Below are 21,488 nucleotides of genomic sequence, written 5' to 3'. Positions count from 1 at the left end.
AATAAAAATGAGAAAAATAGTAAAAAAAATAGGAGCAAATGTTATATTTATTGAATTTTGCATCATAATACAGCCTTTAAACCTTTAAAGCCCTCTCACAACAGAGGTTAAATAAAATGCAGCGCCACCTGGTAACAGATTATTGCCTGTTTAAGGCTACTTTCACAGCTGTGGCATGGAGATCAGGCCGTCTGATCCGGCAGAGAATGCCGGGAATCGGCCGGACACAAACCACAGCAATTTTATACTTAATGGGGCCGGCGGGCATTCAGTTTGCATCCGGCAGTGCCGGAATTCGATGCCGCAAATGTGAAAGTAGCCTAACTTTGGGTTAAAAAAAGCAAAAAAAATAAAAAAAGTCAATTATTTTTTTTCCCATTTTATATGTGTCCGCTGGTTTTACCTATCACTTTGATGTTAACCATCAGCGTTTTCTAAACCTCATCATTCCCAAGTGACCAACCTGGACCGGAACCATTCCCTTCTAAGAGACTAATGATAGCCAACTTTTACACCATATGGGAATATTTTACCTGGAAAACATTCTCCCATCCTGAAGAACCACAACTGATTTTTATATTCCCTCTTATAAAACTGTACAATATAACAGTGGTCCAAATTGACAATGCTGGGCCAACACAAATTGACGTAGCATTTCCTACATGGATCATCGAAGCAATGCCCTCGGAAGTCATGGCAGGAGAGTTCAGTTGAGTTAACCTAAGTATATTTGCAAGTTGTGATGTACACAGTTCCATACATCTCGGCAAAATGTTTTGTTTTACCCCAGGGCAAGGCTGGCCATACACAAAATACCCTATGAGCATTCAGCCAAAAACTCTCTCTCCTGATCCTCAGTACACAGGTAGGCTTCCTTACAAATTCAGTGTTCAAAATCGGTGGGTTTGGCCAACATACGCTTGACACTTAAGAGATCCAAACATGGAAGACAGACTTACTTGGCACCTCACAGAAAAAGCTATCCTTATGGAAGTCCCAGTCTACCTGTCTTTTCTCCCTTTCGTAGTGATCTTCTGACCATCGGTCGGCCTGTTGACTGTAACAGAAGACAATACGATAAATACATGTTATCAGAAAAATATCAAACTAAACCATTAATGTTCATTTTATCCTGTATGGCCAGAATGAGATATAATAATGCGTCTCCATCACTTCTATAGTCTTCAAAAGAGAAATTGTCCACTTCAACCCAGAACTTGGTTCAGGAAGGAAAGTTAAAAATGTGGTCAGTTTCGAAACCGGTACCAGTGATGGGGTTTGGTAGGAGACTTTTTGGAAATGTTGTTGTATTTATAAACTCTTGCATACCCTGGAGAGGGGAGCGGTTGATGTCTTTGTTCTCTGTTTTGGCAAGAAGCTTTTGTTTGCCCTTGGGCAGTGTTCTCCTTGTTTTGAGAAGCTGCCCCCCTGCTGATAGTCACAAGAGTCTCTTATTGCAAGACTCAGCATGAATCGCAAGGCACTGAAAAATCATTGATATGGATGAACGTGGACTACAAAGAGGGAAATTATCATTATGAATTGACTTTGCATCTCATGCCAGAGAAATCTCAGGAGTCAAGAAGGCGGAAGCTGCTGCCAGAGTCCTCTGGCAGTGGTCTATCGTCCCAATAACAAATGTGTATGGCCTGCTTAATAGAGTTAAGAACTAGAAGTAGTCCAGATGCATGACAATACCAATGTTGGCCGGAGACTCTGCTGGTAGACCAGGCAGTATGTGATCAGGGCCACCTCTCAGGCAAAAATCCTACGTAGGAAAGGCTTGGGCGTTGTATGATTGCTTCAGCATATTAAAACCATCCAATGCCAAATATAAAAAGTGTATAAAAAAATATAAAAAAACATTAAAAAGATGATAAATAAAAACGACTTAACTATTTTTTTGCTTGCTCATCTGCATACTTGAATGGATAGTTGGCCAGTGTTGCCTTGTATCCCGTGTTCTCCACCATGTTGTTCCAGGTCACTAGTCTTTGGCCAATGGCAGTCCCCCTAGGCTCAAACCCCTGGAAGATAAAAGAAATGTCACTGATGACAACAAAAGAATCACAAACAAGCTAATGCACAGAAAGAGGTCAGAGCACAAAGGTCATGGGTTATGGACTCCTAACAGGTGGGTGACAACTGATGACTCCAGGCTGGAGATTAAGTGCTCAGTAAATGCCTGGGGCTACAACTGCTCATCATCTAAAATGCTTATTATGCTAACTTGAACGTCTACTCAGTCAACACCCCAAGGACATACTGTAGAAGATTTCACCATCATCTGAAGTCCACCTATCAAGCCCTACATAAAATACACCCACAAGAACCACACTGAAAAACATAACCAACAAGCTCAAAAACATCTGCTCATCACCAAAGAACAGCTCAAGAATCTGATTTCTGTAGGTTGTCTGATTCTGAAACGATTATTCTTTCAATATATTTTGAGGTAATTGGTCACCTTCATCAAATGTTTCTGGCCAATTAATAGGTGGCCATCCATGTTACAAAGCTGTCAGCTTAATGCTTGGTTGGCTGCCATTTCTCCTTACCTCATACAAGATGAGACTGCATGCATTCTCAATAAGGAGAGTGGAATAAGCCTTTGCCAGGGACCTTTAGCACTGGCTTATAAAGGATTGAACATGCTGAACACAAACATGGCCGATCCTTCCTTCCCTCTGAAATCTGCTGTTGTGGGAAATTTGGGACAACACCACCGACGCTTGTCTAATGTGTATGGCCAACTTTAGGCCAGTCTAGGATTGTTACAGGCAAGAGTGTCAAAGAGGCTATATCCAATTGGGGTCTCCTCTATTCTTCTGCTCTCTCTCTGCTGCCCTTTTAATGTGCCAACGATCATACAGGTAAATACAGATTGGCTCGATAATGCGAACCTGAAAGGGCTCACTGGTCGGCCGCACATCTCCGCCTGTAAACAGAGGATGTGCTACCGGCAAAGTGTAAAATTATGGTGGATGAACCAACAAGCGTAGTAATGATCGTTCGTCCCCATGCACTTTCCGTTGGCCTGTGTAAAAGCCTTTCAAACAAGCACCAATCAACTGGTTTGATCGTTGCTTGTTCTGGTCCAGAATCGGGCTGTGTAATATCACCACTTCACAATGTGACTGGCGGATGGGAAAAAGCCACCTCCCGGTCAACCCAACACAATGGCACGTTGTGCCACTGATGTGGTAGGGACAAATATTTAAAGTTCTGCCAAATATACCCATCTATTGGGAGAACAAGGGTCCCATGAACAAGCGTGCTTGGCTACTTCCATAATTCCAATAGAATTGCATGGGGGGAGAAAAAAAAAAGGTTGTCAGAAGTTTGAAAAATTTCTACACGTAAATGGACCTTAATGGGGAGGTACAGCGTTAGGAAAACATGGCTGTTGTCTTCTAGAGCCAGCGCGAACCTTGTCCATGGTTTGTGACTTGTATTGCAGCTCAGCATCATGTAATCATATACACAAACCATGGCCAGGGGTGGCGCTGTTTTTGGAAGGCAGCAGCCATGTTTTTCCAGCCTTGCATCTCCTGTTACAAAATACAAGAAAATAACAAAATTCAAGAAATATTGCAAGATTTTCATTCCAAAAAGTTTTGGCCAAATAATTTTAATTTATTTATAATTTCTAGTTTCATTTGTCTCAAAGCAAACAAATTCCACCTATGATCAGTGGTGTAGCCATAGGAAGGGGGGGTGAAGAGGAAGCAGTCGCACCGGCGGCACCTGGGCCCTACTCCCACATAAGACGACACTAGTAACAAGTCTCATGCACACGACTATAGGGGTTTTGGGGTCTGCGAGTGCATGCTACTATTTTTATTTTCACTCCTGTAGAACAGTCCTATCCTTGCCCTCAAAACGGACCAGAATAAGCCATGTTCTATCTTTTTTGTGAGGCCGCGGAACAGACATACGGATGTGGCCAGCGCACGGTGTGCTGTCCGCATCTTTTGCGGCCCCATTGAAATGAATTGATCTCTGCATCTGATCTGCTAAAAACGTGGATTGGATGCGGAACGAAAATACGGTCGTGTGCATGAGCTCTTATAAATAGGTTAGGGACCCTATTACAGATTATTGCATTGGGGCCGGGGAGCTCATGCTGGCATATTGTTCTACATGATATAAGCTGCCGTGTTATAACATATAAATGGGAATTTCTATGTAAAAATCAGGATTTTTTTTTTAGACATCAGAAACACAGGCGATATAAAATTATCATCTACTGTACACATTGAGGTATCGGTGGCAATGTGTACAGACATACGTACCAGGAGCGGATCAGAAAAGTCTGGGAGATCAGGCACGAGGATGCCAATCAGGGCACAGACGACGATCAGCACGGTGCACATCCCGAGAACCACCACGGGCCAGTCTGCTATTAAAGCTGCATAACTAGAAGAGAATAGATGATGTCATCAAATGTTTAGTCTATCTGGCCAACTAAAAATGTTACATTTAAGGCGCCCCATCTGAAAACCCCACTGTCTATGACCTATTAGGGTATATGGACGTCATGGAAGGGGGGCAGCTACTCAGGACTGCCCTCTTGGAGTCACTGGAAAGAGGTCCCAACTCTAGTGGGTTCAGTATAACCATATATTACATGCTCACTATTTTATTCTAATGGCTGCCGTGTAATGAGCAACTCTAAAGAGCTTCCCCTAAAATCAGGGCGGCGCCATTCCATTAATCAACAGGATCCGCCAGGGACGGGAACGGTTCTGGCCCCATCCACAGTGGAAATGACGCCCTGTCCATAGTCTAGACTGGAAACCTGGTAAAGGACGTAACGTCGTGGAAGATGGATTTTCAGAAGAGGAGCGTCACATGACCAGAAGGCTGATCCATGCAACCTCAGAACGGTAAAGTATATTACAAACTTTCTCCTAGAGGCAAGTTATGTGTAATTAAGGGGTCCCAGAAAACCCCTTTAAAATGCAGCACCTGAGAAATAAGTGTAAGAGGTGCATATGATGGGTTTTCTGAATACTAAAATGACCCCCGCCTTACGTCAACCCAGTTTTGGAAAACAACACAAGCTCAGGGCTTTGCAATAACTTGGCAATAGCTTGTCGGTGGTGATCTCATCCAAGGGATTGAGTGTACGCTGCACCGCTCTAATACAGACATTTATTAAGTAGACAGAGGTGAAAGCTACAAATTCCAGATGATTGAAATGTGAGGATGGAGCAGCCAAAGTACAGATCAGACCGTTCACAATGTGAGACCCAAATATAGACTATTCAGTAAGCAGCAACTCTGGATGGAGCGCAGACACGGCTTATTCCGCAGTATGGGTTCTCCGACATGGATGGAAGGATAAACTGATCGATACGACATAATTCTATAGGACATAAATCGATATGACAGAGGACGGCCGGAGAGACAGAGGGCGGGCACAAAGACGGAGGGCGGGCACAAAGACGGAGGGCGGGCACAAAGACGGAGGGCGGGCACAAAGACGGAGGGCGGGCACAAAGACGGAGGGCGGGCACAAAGACGGAGGGCGGGCACAAAGACGGAGGGCGGGCACAAAGACGGAGGGCGGGCACAAAGACGGAGGGCGGGCACAAAGACGGAGGGCGGGCACAAAGAGGGAGGGCGGGCACAAAGACGGAGGGCGGGCACAAAGACGGAGGGCGGGCACAAAGACGGAGGGCGGGCACAAAGACGGAGGGCGGGCACAAAGACGGAGGGCGGGCACAAAGACGGAGGGCAGGCACAAAGACAGAGGGCAGGCACAAAGACAGAGGGCAGGCACAAAGACAGAGGGCAGGCACAAAGACAGAGGGCAGGCACAAAGACAGAGGGCAGGCACAAAGACAGAGGGCAGGCACAAAGACAGAGGGCAGGCACAAAGACAGAGGGCAGGCACAAAGACAGAGGGCAGGCACAAAGACAGAGGGCAGGCACAAAGACAGAGGGCAGGCACAAAGACAGAGGGCAGGCACAAAGACAGAGGGCAGGCACAAAGACAGAGGGCAGGAACAAAGACAGAGGGCAGGCACAAAGACAGAGGGCAGGCACAAAGACAGAGGGCAGGCACAAAGACAGAGGGCAGGCACAAAGACAGAGGGCAGGCACAAAGACAGAGGGCAGGCACAAAGACAGAGGGCGGGCACAAAGACAGAGGGCAGCCTTGGGGGAGAGGGAGGGTGGCCAGGGAGATGGAGTGCTACTAGCAAGACAAAGCACTTCCCCTTCCACTTTGATTGACTCTGCTTGGCTTTTCGAACGTGTAGACTACAGATCCATAGAAAGTATATGCGATCCATATTCCACAGACTCTAAAAACCGAGCAGAGCTGATGAAAGCCTAAGAGCTGGAGTGCTCCAATGCTTCTGCCCTTTAATTTTCAACAAAAGTTTAGTTCCCCATTAACTGTGGATCTCCCGAGTTGCGGAGAACAGATCCTCCTCCACGGCCAACCCTCTTTAATGCATTACTGTGCTTTAAAGTTTAAGAAACTTTTTCAATCCTACCAACTTTGAGAAGCTGTTGAGTCAGTGGATCTCAGTCTACTCTACACACAGCCCTTTGTTATATATAGGCCACAAGCTTCCGATCGGATCCCACACACTGAGCTCGGAGAACAGACCCGGCAGTCACAGCTTGTAATCGCCTTCTTCTCTACAAACGGAACAATTTCCATTAGGAAGCGACATGGATTCAGATCTATAAATAAAATGGAGCAAGAGACGTCCAGAAGCGTGACGGAAAAAAGTGACCGCACCTCTCTCTTCTGAATGAAGAGCGTCTATAATATACCTGTGTTTTTGACGGATGCACTAATTTCAGGACCACATTGGCTGTAGGAGACAGGGGTGGTCCGTCTGCTTAGGCAATGCCGGAAACATTAAAATGAAGAGTCATTAAAAACTTTACTTATACCGACACAGAGAACCTCATCAATGGTGAAGGTTGTGTACTTTTTAAACATTTCCACAAAATGAGTTGAACACAGGTTGCGTTTGTAATCCCTACAATTATCTGTAATCTACGTGGGATCGGTAATCAGTGCTCAAATTCCCTGCAGCGCCAAATATTCCATTACATGGTGTCCATGGAAATGAATGGTCTTTCTAAGAAATGTAAGGACATGATGGGTCCTCCAGAAAGAGACCCTCTTTGTAGTCACTGATAACCGTCCTGAATGGAGTTGTACAAATTGTAATCTATTTAATGCTTCAGCTCCGTACCTTTCTATGAACGTTCTTGTTTGCATATGTATACATGGCCAGTCTTCCCTGGGTTCGCCTGCAGCCTCATGGGGCATGGACAGTGTCAAGAAATGAGCTGCCGTGCCAGGTAAGGAGATCCCAGCCACCACAATAGAAGGAGAGTGGAGGAAGCAATGGCGGGTTACCCGGGCTGGTGGCGGCCTACCAGATGCCAGGAGTGGAGTGAGTGGAAGGAACCTGTGAAGAGTGGATGGTTCGGTTGGACAGAGAAAGGGGTGTGATGGGAAGTGCCGTGGAGGTGTTGGGTCAGAGGGAGATAAAGTCAGGACCCTCTTACTACCAGAGAGCAGTGAAGGATTCTGGGGCAAAACTGATGGGCTTCGAAAGGGACAGGCAATATGGAAAGGTGTTGCCGGAGGGGCCCTCACTCACCAAGCCCACAGGTACCATGGGGGGACTAGCCTCTCACAAGGGGGGCTGATCTGGGGTCTGGATATATAGGAGTATATCATACAGTGGAGGTCTAGGGCCTGTATACAGGGCTAGGATCTGCATACATGGAATCTGACCCTGGGGTCTATATCACTATTGAGGAGGTCTGGTGTGTGGTCTGTATCCATTCTGAAGTCTAGTGAAGGGGGTCGTACAGTATGTACTAATTGTGATTCAAATGCCTTCATCTCAGCCCAAGATGGCTAACCTCCGACACTCCAGCTATGGGAAAACTACAACTCCCAAGATGCACACTTGCTTGGCTGTTCTCAGAACGCCATAGAAATGAATGGAGCATGCTGGGAGTCGTAGTTTCACCACAGCTGGAGTGCCGGAGGTTAGCCATCACTGCTCGAGGGTGTGTCCTATATAAATGGATAGGGCCTATTGAAAATAAATTCTGTATAGTGCCGGACCGGTCATACAACAGACACTGACAGGTCCCAATAACCTAGGCCATATCAGTTTTGTGGTCCGCAAAGCACAGATTTCCTTATACTGTAGAAATGTCAATTCTTGTCCACAAAATAGACAAGATTAGGACATGTTCTACGTGTGGCGACCATATTTTTTTTGTAGACCCACAGAAATAAAAATGGACCTATGTGCGATCTGCAAAAATAAACACATCAGCGGCAGCAGCGGCTACAACGTATCAGCCTGTAGTCCAGCACTGTCCACACCGGATGCAATGTATCAGCCTGTAGTCTAGCACAGTCCACACCGGATGCAATGTATCAGCCTGTAGTCTAGCACAGTCCACACCGGATACAACGTATCAGCCTGTAGTTCAGCACTGTCCACACCGGATGCAATGTATCAGGCTACTTTCACACTAGCGTTCGGGGTTCCGCTTGTGAGTTCCGTTTGAAGGCTCTCACAAGCGGCCCCGAACGGATCCGTCCAGTCCTAATGCATTCTCAGTGGAGGCGGATCCGCTCAGAATGCATCAGTCTGGCTCCGTTTGTCCTCCGCTCCGCTCAGCAGACGGACACCTGAACGCTGCTTGCAGCGTTCGGGTGTCCGCCTGGCCGTGCGGAGGCGAACGGATCCGTCCAGACTTACAATGTAAGTCAATGGGGACGGATCCGTTTGAAGTTGACACAATATGGCTCAATTTTCAAAGGGATCCGTCCCCCATTGACTTTCAATGTAAAGTCTGAACGGATCCGTTTGCATTATCATGAACAAAATAAAAAAATAAAAAATGTTTTTTTTTTTTTTTTTTTTTGTTCATGGTAATGCAAACGGATCCGTTCTGAACGGATCCAAGCGTTTGCATTATAGGTGCGGATCCGTCTGTGCAGATACCAGACGGATCCGTACCAAACGCAGGTGTGAAAGTAGCCTCAGCCTGTAGTCTAGCACAGTCCACACCGGATACAACGTATCAGCCTGTAGTCTAGCACAGTCCACACCGGATACAACGTATCAGCCTGTAGTCTAGCACAGTCCACACCGGATGCAACGTATCAGCCTGTAGTCCAGCACTGTCCACACCGGATACAACGTATCAGCCTGTAGTCCAGCACTGTCCACGCCGGATACAACGTATCAGCCTGTAGTCCAGCACTGTCCACACCGGATACAATGTATCAGCCTGTAGTCCAGCACTGTCCACGCCGGATACAACGTATCAGCCTGTAGTCTAGCACAGTCCACACCGGATACAACGTATCAGCCTGTAGTCCAGCACAGTCCACACCGGATACAACGTATCAGCCTGTAGTCTAGCACTGTCCACACCGGATACAACGTATCAGCCTGTAGTCCAGCACTGTCCACGCCGGATACAACGTATCAGCCTGTAGTCCAGCACTGTCCACGCCGGATGCAAAGTATCAGCCTGTAGTCTAGCACAGTCCACACCGGATACAACGTATCAGCCTGTAGTCTAGCACTGTCCACACCGGATACAACGTATCAGCCTGTAGTCTAGCACAGTCCACACCGGATACAACGTATCAGCCTGTAGTCTAGCACTGTCCACACCGGATACAACGTATCAGCCTGTAGTCTAGCACTGTCCACACCGGATGCAATGTATCAGCCTGTAGTCCAGCACTGTCCACGCCGGATACAATGTATCCACTTCTCTGTCCGAGAACATAGCCTTGTACAGGTTTACCGCCTCTGAATGGAAACAACAGTCTTCTCATTCACTGACAACAAGAAAGATGTAGAGCTGAATTTACATAAAACCAGGATTTCCAGACCCCCAAAAAATTTCAGGATAATTCTGAGTCTTTTAGGCCGAAAAAAAAATAATTGTACCTCAAGTGACAACTTGACGGGATAAGTCAGACCCATCCTGGAAAAATGATGACAAATGCTGAAATAACATTACAACTCAGCGGTGTAATGACACGACCAAGTGTGAATTCCGGCGGGACGTTACCAGTTCCCACATAAAACGCTCAGCTGTGACGCCCGCTCATGGGGGGAGACTCTCAGCTGACATTTACAGGCTACGCTGGTTATGTTAGTCACAGATCAGCGGCAGGCAAAACATAGCCCTGAATGGCTCTAAGTCAATATTAGCCTGACTCTCGCATAAGAAAATATCTTTAGGTGATGGAGTGGAAGGCATCGCAGGGGAACGCCACAGACCAGCGCTCCCTCCAGCTGTGAGGATGGAATTTGCAAAAGCTGGAGAAACTCAGGTTGGGGGGGGGGGACGCCGAAAAATCAAGCACAACGGACAGGCGGTGAAAAGGACAGGCGTCTCCCCCACTGTAGTATTTATTTATTTATTTTATGCACTTCTATAGCGCTACTATATTCCGCAGCGGTTTACAGACATTAGCATCCAGCTGTCCCCAATGGGGCTCACAATCTAAGGTCTTTGGAGTGTGGGAGGAAACCGGAGAACCCGGAGGAAACCCACGCAAACACGGGGAGAACATACAAACTCCACGCAGATGTTGTCCTTGGTTAGATTCGAACCTAGGACCCAAGCGCTGCAAGGAAACAGTGCTAACCACTGAGCCACCGTGCATCTGCTCTATGTGGAACTGCAGCATCTGCACTACGTAGAGGGCCAAAAGCTGCAGGCCGACAGGCAGTGGAGAGAATAGACTAGAAGAAAGAGGCGCTGCAGCATCTGTGAGATGTAGAGCCGTGCACTAGCAGTTCTTTCTACAATAATGAAGACAACTGGGTGACAATTTGGATGAACGGAAAGCGATCAACAAGGATATTTACTAACAAATATGTGAACCCCAGCGACACTCCGCAGCAATAAAAAACTGCGCAGGTCCACGATACGTTTAGCGCCACCATTGCTTAGCCACACCACTTTTATTAATGTAACTTTAGTTTTTTTATAAGGGTACGTTGTAAAGATCCGGCAGGATAGCATTTGTAGACTGATCCGGATGCAAATCCGTCTAACAAATGCATTGAAACGCCGGATCCGTCTCTCTGGTATCCTCCGGAAAAACGGATCTTTTTTTTTTTGCATTTTTAAAAGGTCACGCAGACCGGAAAACCGGATCCGGAATTAATGCATTTTAATGGAAAATAATGCCGGCATTCCAGCAAGTGTTCCGGAATTTTGGACTGAGAAAATACCGCAGCGTGCCGCGGTATTTTCTCCAGCCAAATACCGTAAAAGTGACTGAACTGATGCATCCTGAACGGATTGCTCTCCATTCAGAATGAATTTGGATAAAACTGATCTGTTCTTTTCCGGTATTGAGCCCCTAGGACGGAACTCAATACCGAAAAGTGTGAAAGTGCCCTTAAATAGGTCATACACCTCACAGCGCGAGTTTAAAAACGCTGCACATCTCATACAAACATGGCGCACGATACCTAATTGCCACATTCTTTTGGAAGTCGAATCACCCGTTTTATATGTTGCTCTCTGTGAGTCGGGCAGACCCGAGGTCAAGCAAGATGTGGCTCTCCTTGGGGGCTTGCCTTTAAAAAGGGGATAGGAAATAAGTGTCTGATGAGCTTGTGGTCGGACCGCTGGGGCCCTTGCATTTTACCATTTGCACGGTGCAGCGGTCATGCATGGTCGCTGCTGCTCCATCCAGCTCTTGGGGACTGACGAAGATCATGAGGCGCTCGTATCAGGCTCTCTCACAGTCCCATACAACCGATTGGAGCAACAGCACACATGTGTGACCGCTGCTCCATTCAGTGACACCGATCCCGGCACTCGCCCTTCTTCATTCACCGATATACTTCATCCAGTGTCCACTGACATCAGGTATAGGACGCGTTTCGGGCCATCCTTAAGCCTGGCTGAGAGGCTGAAGATGGGCCGAAATGTGTCCGAATACTGAATATAGTATGATAGGACACATTTTGACCCATCCGGAATCTCTCAACCGGGCTAAGGATGGCCCGAAACGCGCCCTATCAGAATTGTCAGTGGATACTGAATGAAGTATAACGGTGAATGAAGACGAGCGAGTGCCAGGATCTGTGTTACTGCAAGAGACTGGTGGGAACCTATCCCGTCCATGTGCACCGCCACTCCGAGTGCCTAGAAAATCATTGCACCTCATTGCCGCTCCAAACAGCAGTCAGAGGCCCATCAATTGGACAATCAGCCCCTATCCTGTGGATAGGGGATACATATCAATAAGGTGACGACCCCTTTAAAAGAACTGGTGCCAACTGGAAGGGAAGACGGGGGCCAGGACAATAGCCCACAATTGTGTGCGTTACTAAACAGGTTTAGAAGGGTCTGGGCAACAAATAGGGGAAGGATATTCATAATCTGGGTAAGGTTGTGACAACAGAATGAATGTCGCCATAAATAAAATGAAGGAACACAAACTTTTACCTTTTGGGAAGCTGGAATGGTTTCGCAGTTCTGTGAAGAAAAGACAAAACTAAAATCAATATAAAATCCTACAAATATACAAAATTACTGTAATTACTGTCATCACAAACAAAAACACTAAACGAAATTATATTCACGATCTCCAGGACCAGATTTAAAGGCGTTTTTCGAAAAAAACATGGCTGCTTTATGCCAGAAACCAAAACGCCAAACTTGTCCAGCTCCGTTGGAGTGAATGGGGATGAGCTGCAGACAGGTGTGGTGGCGTTTTTGGAAGAAAGCAGACACATTTTTCTAATCCTAGACAAAGCCTTTAAAGTTGGTGGAGCCCCGGTCCCACCCTTAAACCAGGCCCATCATGATTCCATAGCCCAGACACATATGGCACGCGTGTGCCCTCTCCGCTGAAGTCTATGAGACCCATGCACTCCTTCTATCCCATCCGTGAGGGAGCTTGTACCCTATACGTGAAAGATAAGGCCCTCAAAATGGATCTTGAAATCAGCATCGTGTGACCCTCCCACCCCTTCACAACATTCAAAGGGAAGATAACACAAAGGGTTAACCAGGCATCTGCCACCAATAGATATTATGCAGCTTGTTAAAGTCATCCAATACCGTGGAAAGTTTTTGCAAATGTCATTTGTGCTTCACGGCACCAGTCACCAATAAATCCCAGCTGCCTTCCATGTCACAAACCTGTTGTGTTCCCAGCAACAAATGGAAGGTCGCAGCCTGGGAATGACATTGTGTAATTATGTGACCCCCTCCCCCCCCCCCCCTTCCTTTCCCTGGGACTTCAATGCAAACAAAACAACACGCTAGTAAACCAAGGGAGAACCTGGAAATGTGCCCTCACGTGCCAGGCTAGTAATCTGCATGGGCACCGGATCAATGGCGGCCACTCGTTACACAGGTAATAAAACAGACAGCACATATGAGATTCATAACCATACGGAATAACCCCGCAGAGAGCACAAACCCCTTTGAAGATTTCAGGGAATTTGCCAACAGATGTTAAACAGCTTTAGGTGGAACTGGAGGATCTCGTTTCTCCTAATCATTTAAGTTTCCAAACCTAAGCACTTTGTAGAAGATCCAAATGGCTACTCGTGTGCAGATTATGCCATTAGTTCTGCAATCCCAGCGGGGCGGCTCGTCCAACGGCACGGAGCAGTCACATCGTCATCAAATGCCTCCAGACAAGTCAAACTAATATAAAAATATTATCTGCAGTTCTATGTAAAAAAAAACAAAAAAAAAACTAACACAATCAAATATGAGAAGCTCAGCCCTGATACGTCGGCATATTCCTTTAATCTGGCACCCAACAGTCCAGAAATCCAATCCTGTTGGAAAATCAGCATTTACCGGACCTTAGGCGGCAAAACAAGTGGAGGCTGGACAGGAAATAAAGCCAAACTAGCATTCTACAAGGAACCAGGGTCAAGATCTGACCAATGTGTACCCAATCAGAACTATACCGGTCTAATACGTAATAGTCCATTGCACGGTACGCTGCCATATTCCTATAACTGGAGACCCAACAGGCCAGAAATCCAATCCTACTGGAAAAGCAGCATTTACCAGACCTCAGGCGGCAAAACAAGTGAAGGCTGAACAGAAAGTAAAGCCAAACTAGTATTCCACAAGGAATTGAGGTCAAGATCTAACCATGTGTTAATGGTCCATTGCACGGTACGCTGCCATATTACTATAACTAGAGACCCAACAGTCCAGAAATCCAAAAAGCATCAACAACTGGAAAACCAGCGTTGCACTTCCTGGACCTTAGGTGGCAAAACATGTGGAGGCTGAACGGTAATTGGACCTCAGGCAGCAAAACATGAGGAGGCTGAACGGTAACTAAAGCCAACATAGCGGCCGACGAAGAATCAGAGGTCAAGATCTGACCAATGTCTATCCAACCACACCGATACCACTCCGATTATTAAATGGTCCATTGATCAGACTGAAATCTGTCAAATCTTGGGACTGCTATCGCTAGGCAAAGATCTCCCGTCAGGTAGAAGAAGCTTTTCCAATAATCGTACGGATAGAAAACGCCCATCGGATTCTCAAAACCACTGATTTACCAAATTCTGCATAAAAAAACACTTCTTGCACAAGACAAGATCTCAAGAAGAAAATTCTATATGGACAATAAAACAGGTCACTGCATTTTCTATCTATTGGGTCAGACCCTATTTTGGCCCCCAAAAAAACATATATCTGGAACTGCCATAAACTTTTAAAGGAACTTTCCACATTGAACATTATGCCATCTCTGAGCGGCAGCATATAGAGCGGGAGGAGCTGAGCATAATGATATATAGTATGGTGGGAAAAGATTCAGTATAATTTGTAATTATTTTCATTTAGGAGTCCAGTGGGCGGGCTGACAACGACTGACAGTCCTCAGTAAGACCGCCCACTGGACTTCACCACCCCAAGTGATCAGGGATTTAAATGAATGTATTACAAGTCATACTGAAGCTTTTCGCACAAAACTGTATATCAATCTGCTCAGCTCCTTCTGCTCTATAACATGCTGCCCGCTAATTGGACAACATGCCAGGTTCCTATTAAAGAGTTTCTACTGATGTCCTAACCTCAGGAAAGGTCATCAGTATCTGATCGGTGGGGGTCTGACTCCTGGCGCTCCTGTCGATCAGCTGTTTGAGTAGGTTGCAGTGCTCCGGTGAGCGCCGCAGCCTGCACACAGCTTACCCAGCACAGTGCTGTCCATTGTATAGTGGCTATGCTTGGTATAGACCATGTGACCAATGAACGTGTCATCACTAGCCTAGGAAGAGACCGAAGCCCTCTGGCCTCTTTAAACAGCTGACTCGCGGGGGTCCCAGGTGTCGGACACCCACCAATCAAATACTGATAACCTCTCCTGAGGATAGGTCATCAGTATAAAACACTCAAAAAACTCCTTTAATCATGGCCCCTTCCAACAGGTACACAAAACGTGTCAGAGTATCATGGTCTATCCTTTCGATCACAGATATTTAACGTTGATTCTGGAAACATTTTGGGGTTCTAGAACCTTAGAAAGCCACAGGTTGCAGCCTGAAACAGTACACGAGCAGTTTCTGCATTTGACTTCACACACAACATTCAATAAAAGCAGATTATACAGATGCCACCACAATCAAACAAAATTACAGGGCTCAGAGCAGAGTGTAACCGAGATCTAAATCTACAAAACCACCCGTGACACTGCAAGAAAACCCTCCGAGAGATAAATACTGTTTTGCTTTACATTTAATCAGAGCTTTAGCGTTCTGGGATTTTTTATTTTTTTTTCACTGCATTTTATTTCTGGGAAAACAACAGAAGTGGAAGAGACATGAGACGAGAACGTCAACTTCTACAGTTTCCAGAACACTGTCCCTGTAGTGTAAGGACGAGAGCTCAGACATCAATATCCGACTGCTGGACGGGGTCCAAGTGGTGGAGCGGCTGGAAATCTTACACTGATATTCCCACTGATTCCCGCAGAGAGTAATGGCCAAATGATGGACTACAGAGGTCATACCATGAAGATAAGTGGTCAGAGGTAGTTTGATTTCAGCAGTATCCATAATACACATCCACATTTATATTACATTACAGGGTTCTTTTTAATTTTAGGTTCCAATTTGACATGTCAAAAGGAAAGAGAATAAAGGGCTGAGGGATGCTAACAATTTCTGACCCTTCAACTTCAATATGTAGGTTCTCCATAACTTTTAAGAGGACCATATTCTTGAGATTCCAGATGGCTGTTTTCTAGATGATTTTTGATTACGGTTGATTTGTGACGGTTCTCCTTCTGGACCGAAACCATGGCTGATCAATCTCTATCGTGATACATAAACAAAAGCCTTTTGTAGTCCCATCTTAACTGGTATTCCAGCATTCTCTATGGTGCACATCTGTCATATGGCATAAAAAAAACTTTCTAAGAACGCCAATGACTACACCCAACAACAACCAAATAAAATCCAACATGATAGACCTTTGGGTAGAATTTTCCACAAGCATCTACCAAGGTCTTTCAAGTCAAAAAACATTGTATGCATCATAACAAAGGGTCCGTGCAAGGCTTGACAAATCCTAGGAACCACATGGTCAATGTGCCACGTACATTGCCGATGGCACCTAACTTTTGGGTTCTTTTTTTTTTTTATTATTGTCTATGGCAGTCTTATTGCCTGACAACATGTTAGATCCTTGACCGGTACAACCTGCTTCCAAACATTTTGGCCATCTCCGGTCTAAGGTATTTTCTCAGTGTCTGGAACTAGATGTTAAGAGTACATTCATAGGACAGTGAAACACGTTTTCAGAACAAGGACCATCTACGGTAGTATTTACAGGTCCGTTTTTTAATTGACCGTGAGTGTCGGCTGTTGAAAAATAGGACGTGTCCAATTTTGTTTGTTTTCATGGACCAACAGTCCCTATACAATTCAAGGGGCTTTTTTTTTTTAAGAAAGGGGTCTATAAAAAAATGGCTATCAAAAATATAACCTTTTGCCGTTTGAATGGCCATCTCCATTGTGTGAAGTCCAAAGCATGAATCAACTTCATAAATATAGCTAAAACCTGCGCTGTGCTGACGAGGCCAAGACAGTTGTGACTGCCACACCACTACAACGTAGACGACTTGCGGGTAAACACTGAAGAGAACACAGCTCTCACACAAGAGAGCCACAGCTCCTTCAAACTGCTGCTCATGGGGGTGCCGAGGGATCACGTGTTGCATAGTAGCCTCATGTTAGGGATGTCCTCAACACTAATTAAATGATCCCAACCGATTGGCAACAAGCAGAATTATGAATGCAGCTTTGGATGGAGTGAAAAACGTACAAGCAAGTTCATTATCAATGTTTATTTCAAGTCCATCCACATTAGCTGTGAGATTCAAACATCTGCACGCTACAAGCTAAAGGGACAAAAGTGCTAAGGGCGTCTTCATCGTAGAGAGTCCGGACCCCCACCTATAGGTGATGACAACTATATTGCGGATGTTTGCTCTGGTGATCCTCATTGACATGTTGTGAGGAGCACCCGGTCTCCACCACTGTAACCTGTATGTTATAGATTAGAACAAGCCCTGACACTAGACGCGGGGTCAGAGGTCACACCTGCTATCGTTAAAAATTTTTGCTTCTAAAAGGACGCATAACAGTATGTGCGCACCAAAGGCATTCCAGTCGAGAAACCAATCCCCTGCAGCTGTTATCATGAGGCCTGGACGATGCCGCTCAATGAGGAATATTATCCCCTGAAAACATCTCGAGAAATTATTTTGCTATGCTCTTAGGCTGAGAAATGCAAAGCAACGTCCGTCTCCTCCTCCTGCACAATTGAGAAATTTCCATTGGGGAAGGGGGAAGTACGGGCAACCCGGCAATTTGGCTTCCGGTAATTTTGGAATTAGCGCCTCTGTGAGTCCTCGCTCATTACAGATCTATTTAGGACATGAGTAGAAGGGAATGACACCAGATAAATGCTACGGGAAACGTGTTCGCTAACGACTGTTTTACAGCAGGCCGCCATAGTAATTTACGGCAAGAATGCACTACTTAGAAGGACTTGCCAGTGTTCGGCATGTCAGAAGGTTATATCTGTGGGAGTCCAGGAACAGGAACCCCCCCACACATGCCCTTCACATCGGTTCCTGGTACACGGACAGACCTCTAGACCTGGGTTTTATAGGAATTTGGATGGGTGTATTCACAACTTAAGGTCCTACAGAGGCACCTGCTGCAGATTTCAGTGAAATCATGGTGATCTTTCAACAATTTTATGAAAATTGCCCCAAAGCCTATGACATCGCCATAACATATTATCACAGGCAGTGGGTGTGGACCCACTGTACCAACTAATCGGTATGGCTTTGGGATAATTCGTTATTATGGTGGTTCCCTGGTTTTCGCCCTTTAACCCCTATATAGGGATCTAGTCTTTGCTGCAGGGAACTCACCAGGATGGGATAGTCCTGGTGTAGTTGGCGGCTGACCCAAGAAGGTCTGAGACACCAGTGTGAAACATCGAGGGGTCAGACAATACATACGTAGTCAGGAGACAGGCCTAGGTCAGGGAGGACAAAGCGTTAGAGGTTAGAGAATTGGCTGGAGTCATTTGTCAGGCAGAAGTTGAGGACACAGGCAGTCAGACCGAAGAATGAACCTTCACTTTTTAACTAGAGATTAGGAACCTAAAGCTCAGGCATCCTCCCACTGGGGAAAGTGCCCTAAATACCCGTGGGTAGCCAACCATAGGTTGGGGGAAGGATTTGAATGTGCATTTACTGGCCCTTTAAGAGGCTGGGGACGAGCGAGCGCAAGCCCTATACGACACGCCCAGCGGCCTACACAGTGAACACAGACTGCAGAAGACACAATAGACACTGGTGGCTGGTAGAGGAGTGCATATGGGACTGGGCCAAGGGCTGACTGGAAGTCGGCTGGATGAGTAGCACACGCATGTGACATGTGGTCGTACCCTTAGTAAGGGGTCGACAATGAGCACACGAGACCTGTGTGCCGAGGAGAATTATCTGTGCTCCACACTGAGACATAATGGGACCAACATAACAAAAACCTCAAAGATTAATACATTTTAAAAAAAAGGATTTTTATTTACTGTGCATTTTCGAAACGTTACCGCATCTTTAATGTATGGGGGGCAGTCAGGTTACGTTTGAGAAGTCTATTTCGCTTTCAGAAAAAATAAATAAATCTGGACCCCGGGACTAGGAGGCCAAACTGTCGGAAAAAATAATGTAATGATCTAATATACCTTAATGTATAGCTGCTAAGCGAGCATTACATCATGCTGCGCGCCAATGCCAAGTCCCCGCTGCCTCGTGTGAAAAGATTGCATTGCGACATCTCACACATTTTTACGAGCTGTGAACAGGCCACATAAACCAGGTTTTAGCCTCTCGCATAACATGACATTGTCCCAGAAACTGGAGGCTCCTCAAAATCTCCACCTGTCAGGACCCTCGTTACATCTGGTGGGAAAACCATTCCCCCCTTCCATGTCTCTGGATCTTGAGAAGTCTGCATGGACAGCAGATTGAGTCCTATCGGTCTGGTCAAGCATCACTGACCCAAAATCTTGAGGACAAAAAATTCTTAAAGGGAATGTCCACTTTGAACAAAGCCTTTCATTCTGACACATTCTTCAACAATGATCACTGAATTCTTGCCGTAGGAACCCACCACAAACAGCTGCGGGAAGCAACCGGACCATCCTTATTTCCTAGGCAGCAACTCAAACTGTGCAAGCCCTTAAAAAAAGCGTCTGTCAGCAGGATTAACCCTATTAAATGGCTGGTTTAATGGGGTTGATCCTGCTGGTACGTGCTATTTAACTGCCAGCCCGGCATTCAGATGGATGACTTCTATTACATGTATTACATAGATGGGCCAGGTCCATCAGAGCTCAGCTTCACCCAACAGTGGGGGCACAGAGGGGATAACATGACCAAATAGGACACGGAAAGGGGTCATCTCCCAGGGACAACCAATTTAAGTGATGAGAAAGCACCTATCATTGTTGGCACCGCAGAAAAATCTGCAGTGGGACTATCCTCATCACATGTTTGTGCCAGGTGACCCCAGAAGACAATCTATCAAGCCAATCCTATCATCATACTGTTCACAGCATAACAGAGTATTTCAGGAGTCTGGTGAGTTTGTGGGAGCCAATGATGAGTCCACTTGTGACTACAAGGCCCATTGCGACAAGGGAGTACTTATTAAGTGGTCCAGGATAGAACAATTTGTAGGCAATCAAGCCATGATGATGAGGACGATGATGAGGACAGCAGCAGGAGAAGAGTGTGGCGATTTGGAGGAAGGCAGTGACCTGTCCACCTGTGACTAGAAGGCCCATTGTGACAATGGAATAGCTATTAAGTAGGCTGGGTCAGAACATCTTGTAAGCAATCAGGCCATGATGATGAGGACAGCAGGAGAAGAAGAGTGTGCTGATTTGGAGGAAGGCAGTGACCTGTCCACTTGTGACTAGAAGGCCCATTGTGACAATGGAATAGCTATTAAGTAGGCTGGGTCAGAACATCTTGTAAGCAATCAGGCCATGATGATGAGGACAGCAGCAGGAGAAGAAGAGTGTGCTGATTTGGAGGAAGGCAGTGACTTGTCCACTTGGGGATTAAAGGCTGATTAAAAAAGTTGCACTAACAATAAAGGGGTTGTCTCATCATGGACAATGGGGGCATATCGCTAGGATATGCCCCCATTGTCTTATAGGTGCGGGTCCCACCGCTGGGACCCGCACCTATACCAAGAACGGAGCCCCGCAAGGTGGTGGCTGGAGGACTCCGGTCTGGCCACCACCAAGCCGGCTCCCCATAGAAGTGAATGGGATTTGTTTCTATGGGGCTGACGGAAATAGCCGAGCCGGCGCATGAGCAGCAGCCCTCCTTCACTTGCGGGGCTCCGTTCTCGATATAGGTGCGGGACCCCCACCTATAAGACAATGGGGACATATCCTAGTAAAATGCCCCCATTGTCCATGATGAGACAACCCCTTTAAGTTGGCAGGGGCAGACCACTTTGTAACCAATTAGATTATGATCAGAACAGCAGGAGAACAGTGTGCTGCTCTTGCGGGAGGCAGTGACTAGTCTACCTGTCATTACAAGGCCGATTGTGACTGTGGACATAATACTGATGACTGCAGCAGGAAAGCAGTGCGCTGACCATGTGGGTATTAAGTGGACATGATGTAGTCAATTAGATACTAATGGCAGCAGCTGGAGAGCATTGTGCTGATCTTGTGGGACACAGTGACCTTTCCACTTGGGACTACAAGGCCCATTGAGACCATGACATAAATCATTAAAGCGGGGTTAGAATTTATTGTAACTGATCAGATGAGGAGAATGATGACAGCAGAGGGGGAGCAGTGTGCTGATCCTGACAGAGGCAGTGACCTATTAGTAAGAACAGGCC

General features: G+C 46.2%; 1 protein-coding gene across 2 annotated transcripts in view; it reads right to left on the bottom strand.

Moving 5' to 3' along the window:
- The window catches only part of DISP1 (dispatched RND transporter family member 1), a 68,495-nt gene that overhangs the window by 6,363 nt on the left and 40,644 nt on the right, over positions 1 to 21,488 (bottom strand). For both annotated transcript variants that reach the window (XM_040430549.1, XM_040430550.1), the window contains 4 exons: positions 12,502 to 12,531; positions 4,296 to 4,419; positions 1,897 to 2,027; positions 960 to 1,057 (listed from right to left, as the gene is read on the bottom strand). In XM_040430549.1, the coding sequence (XP_040286483.1) occupies positions 960 to 1,057; positions 1,897 to 2,027; positions 4,296 to 4,419; positions 12,502 to 12,531 (383 nt within the window). The remainder of the gene's footprint in view (positions 1 to 959; positions 1,058 to 1,896; positions 2,028 to 4,295; positions 4,420 to 12,501; positions 12,532 to 21,488) is intronic.

The sequence above is a fragment of the Bufo bufo genome, chromosome 4 (assembly GCF_905171765.1).
Source record: "Bufo bufo chromosome 4, aBufBuf1.1, whole genome shotgun sequence".
NCBI classification, from domain to species: Eukaryota; Metazoa; Chordata; class Amphibia; order Anura; family Bufonidae; genus Bufo; species Bufo bufo.
The sequence above is the reverse complement of the archived record's forward strand: the minus strand, read 5'-3'. Positions and strand labels throughout refer to the sequence as shown.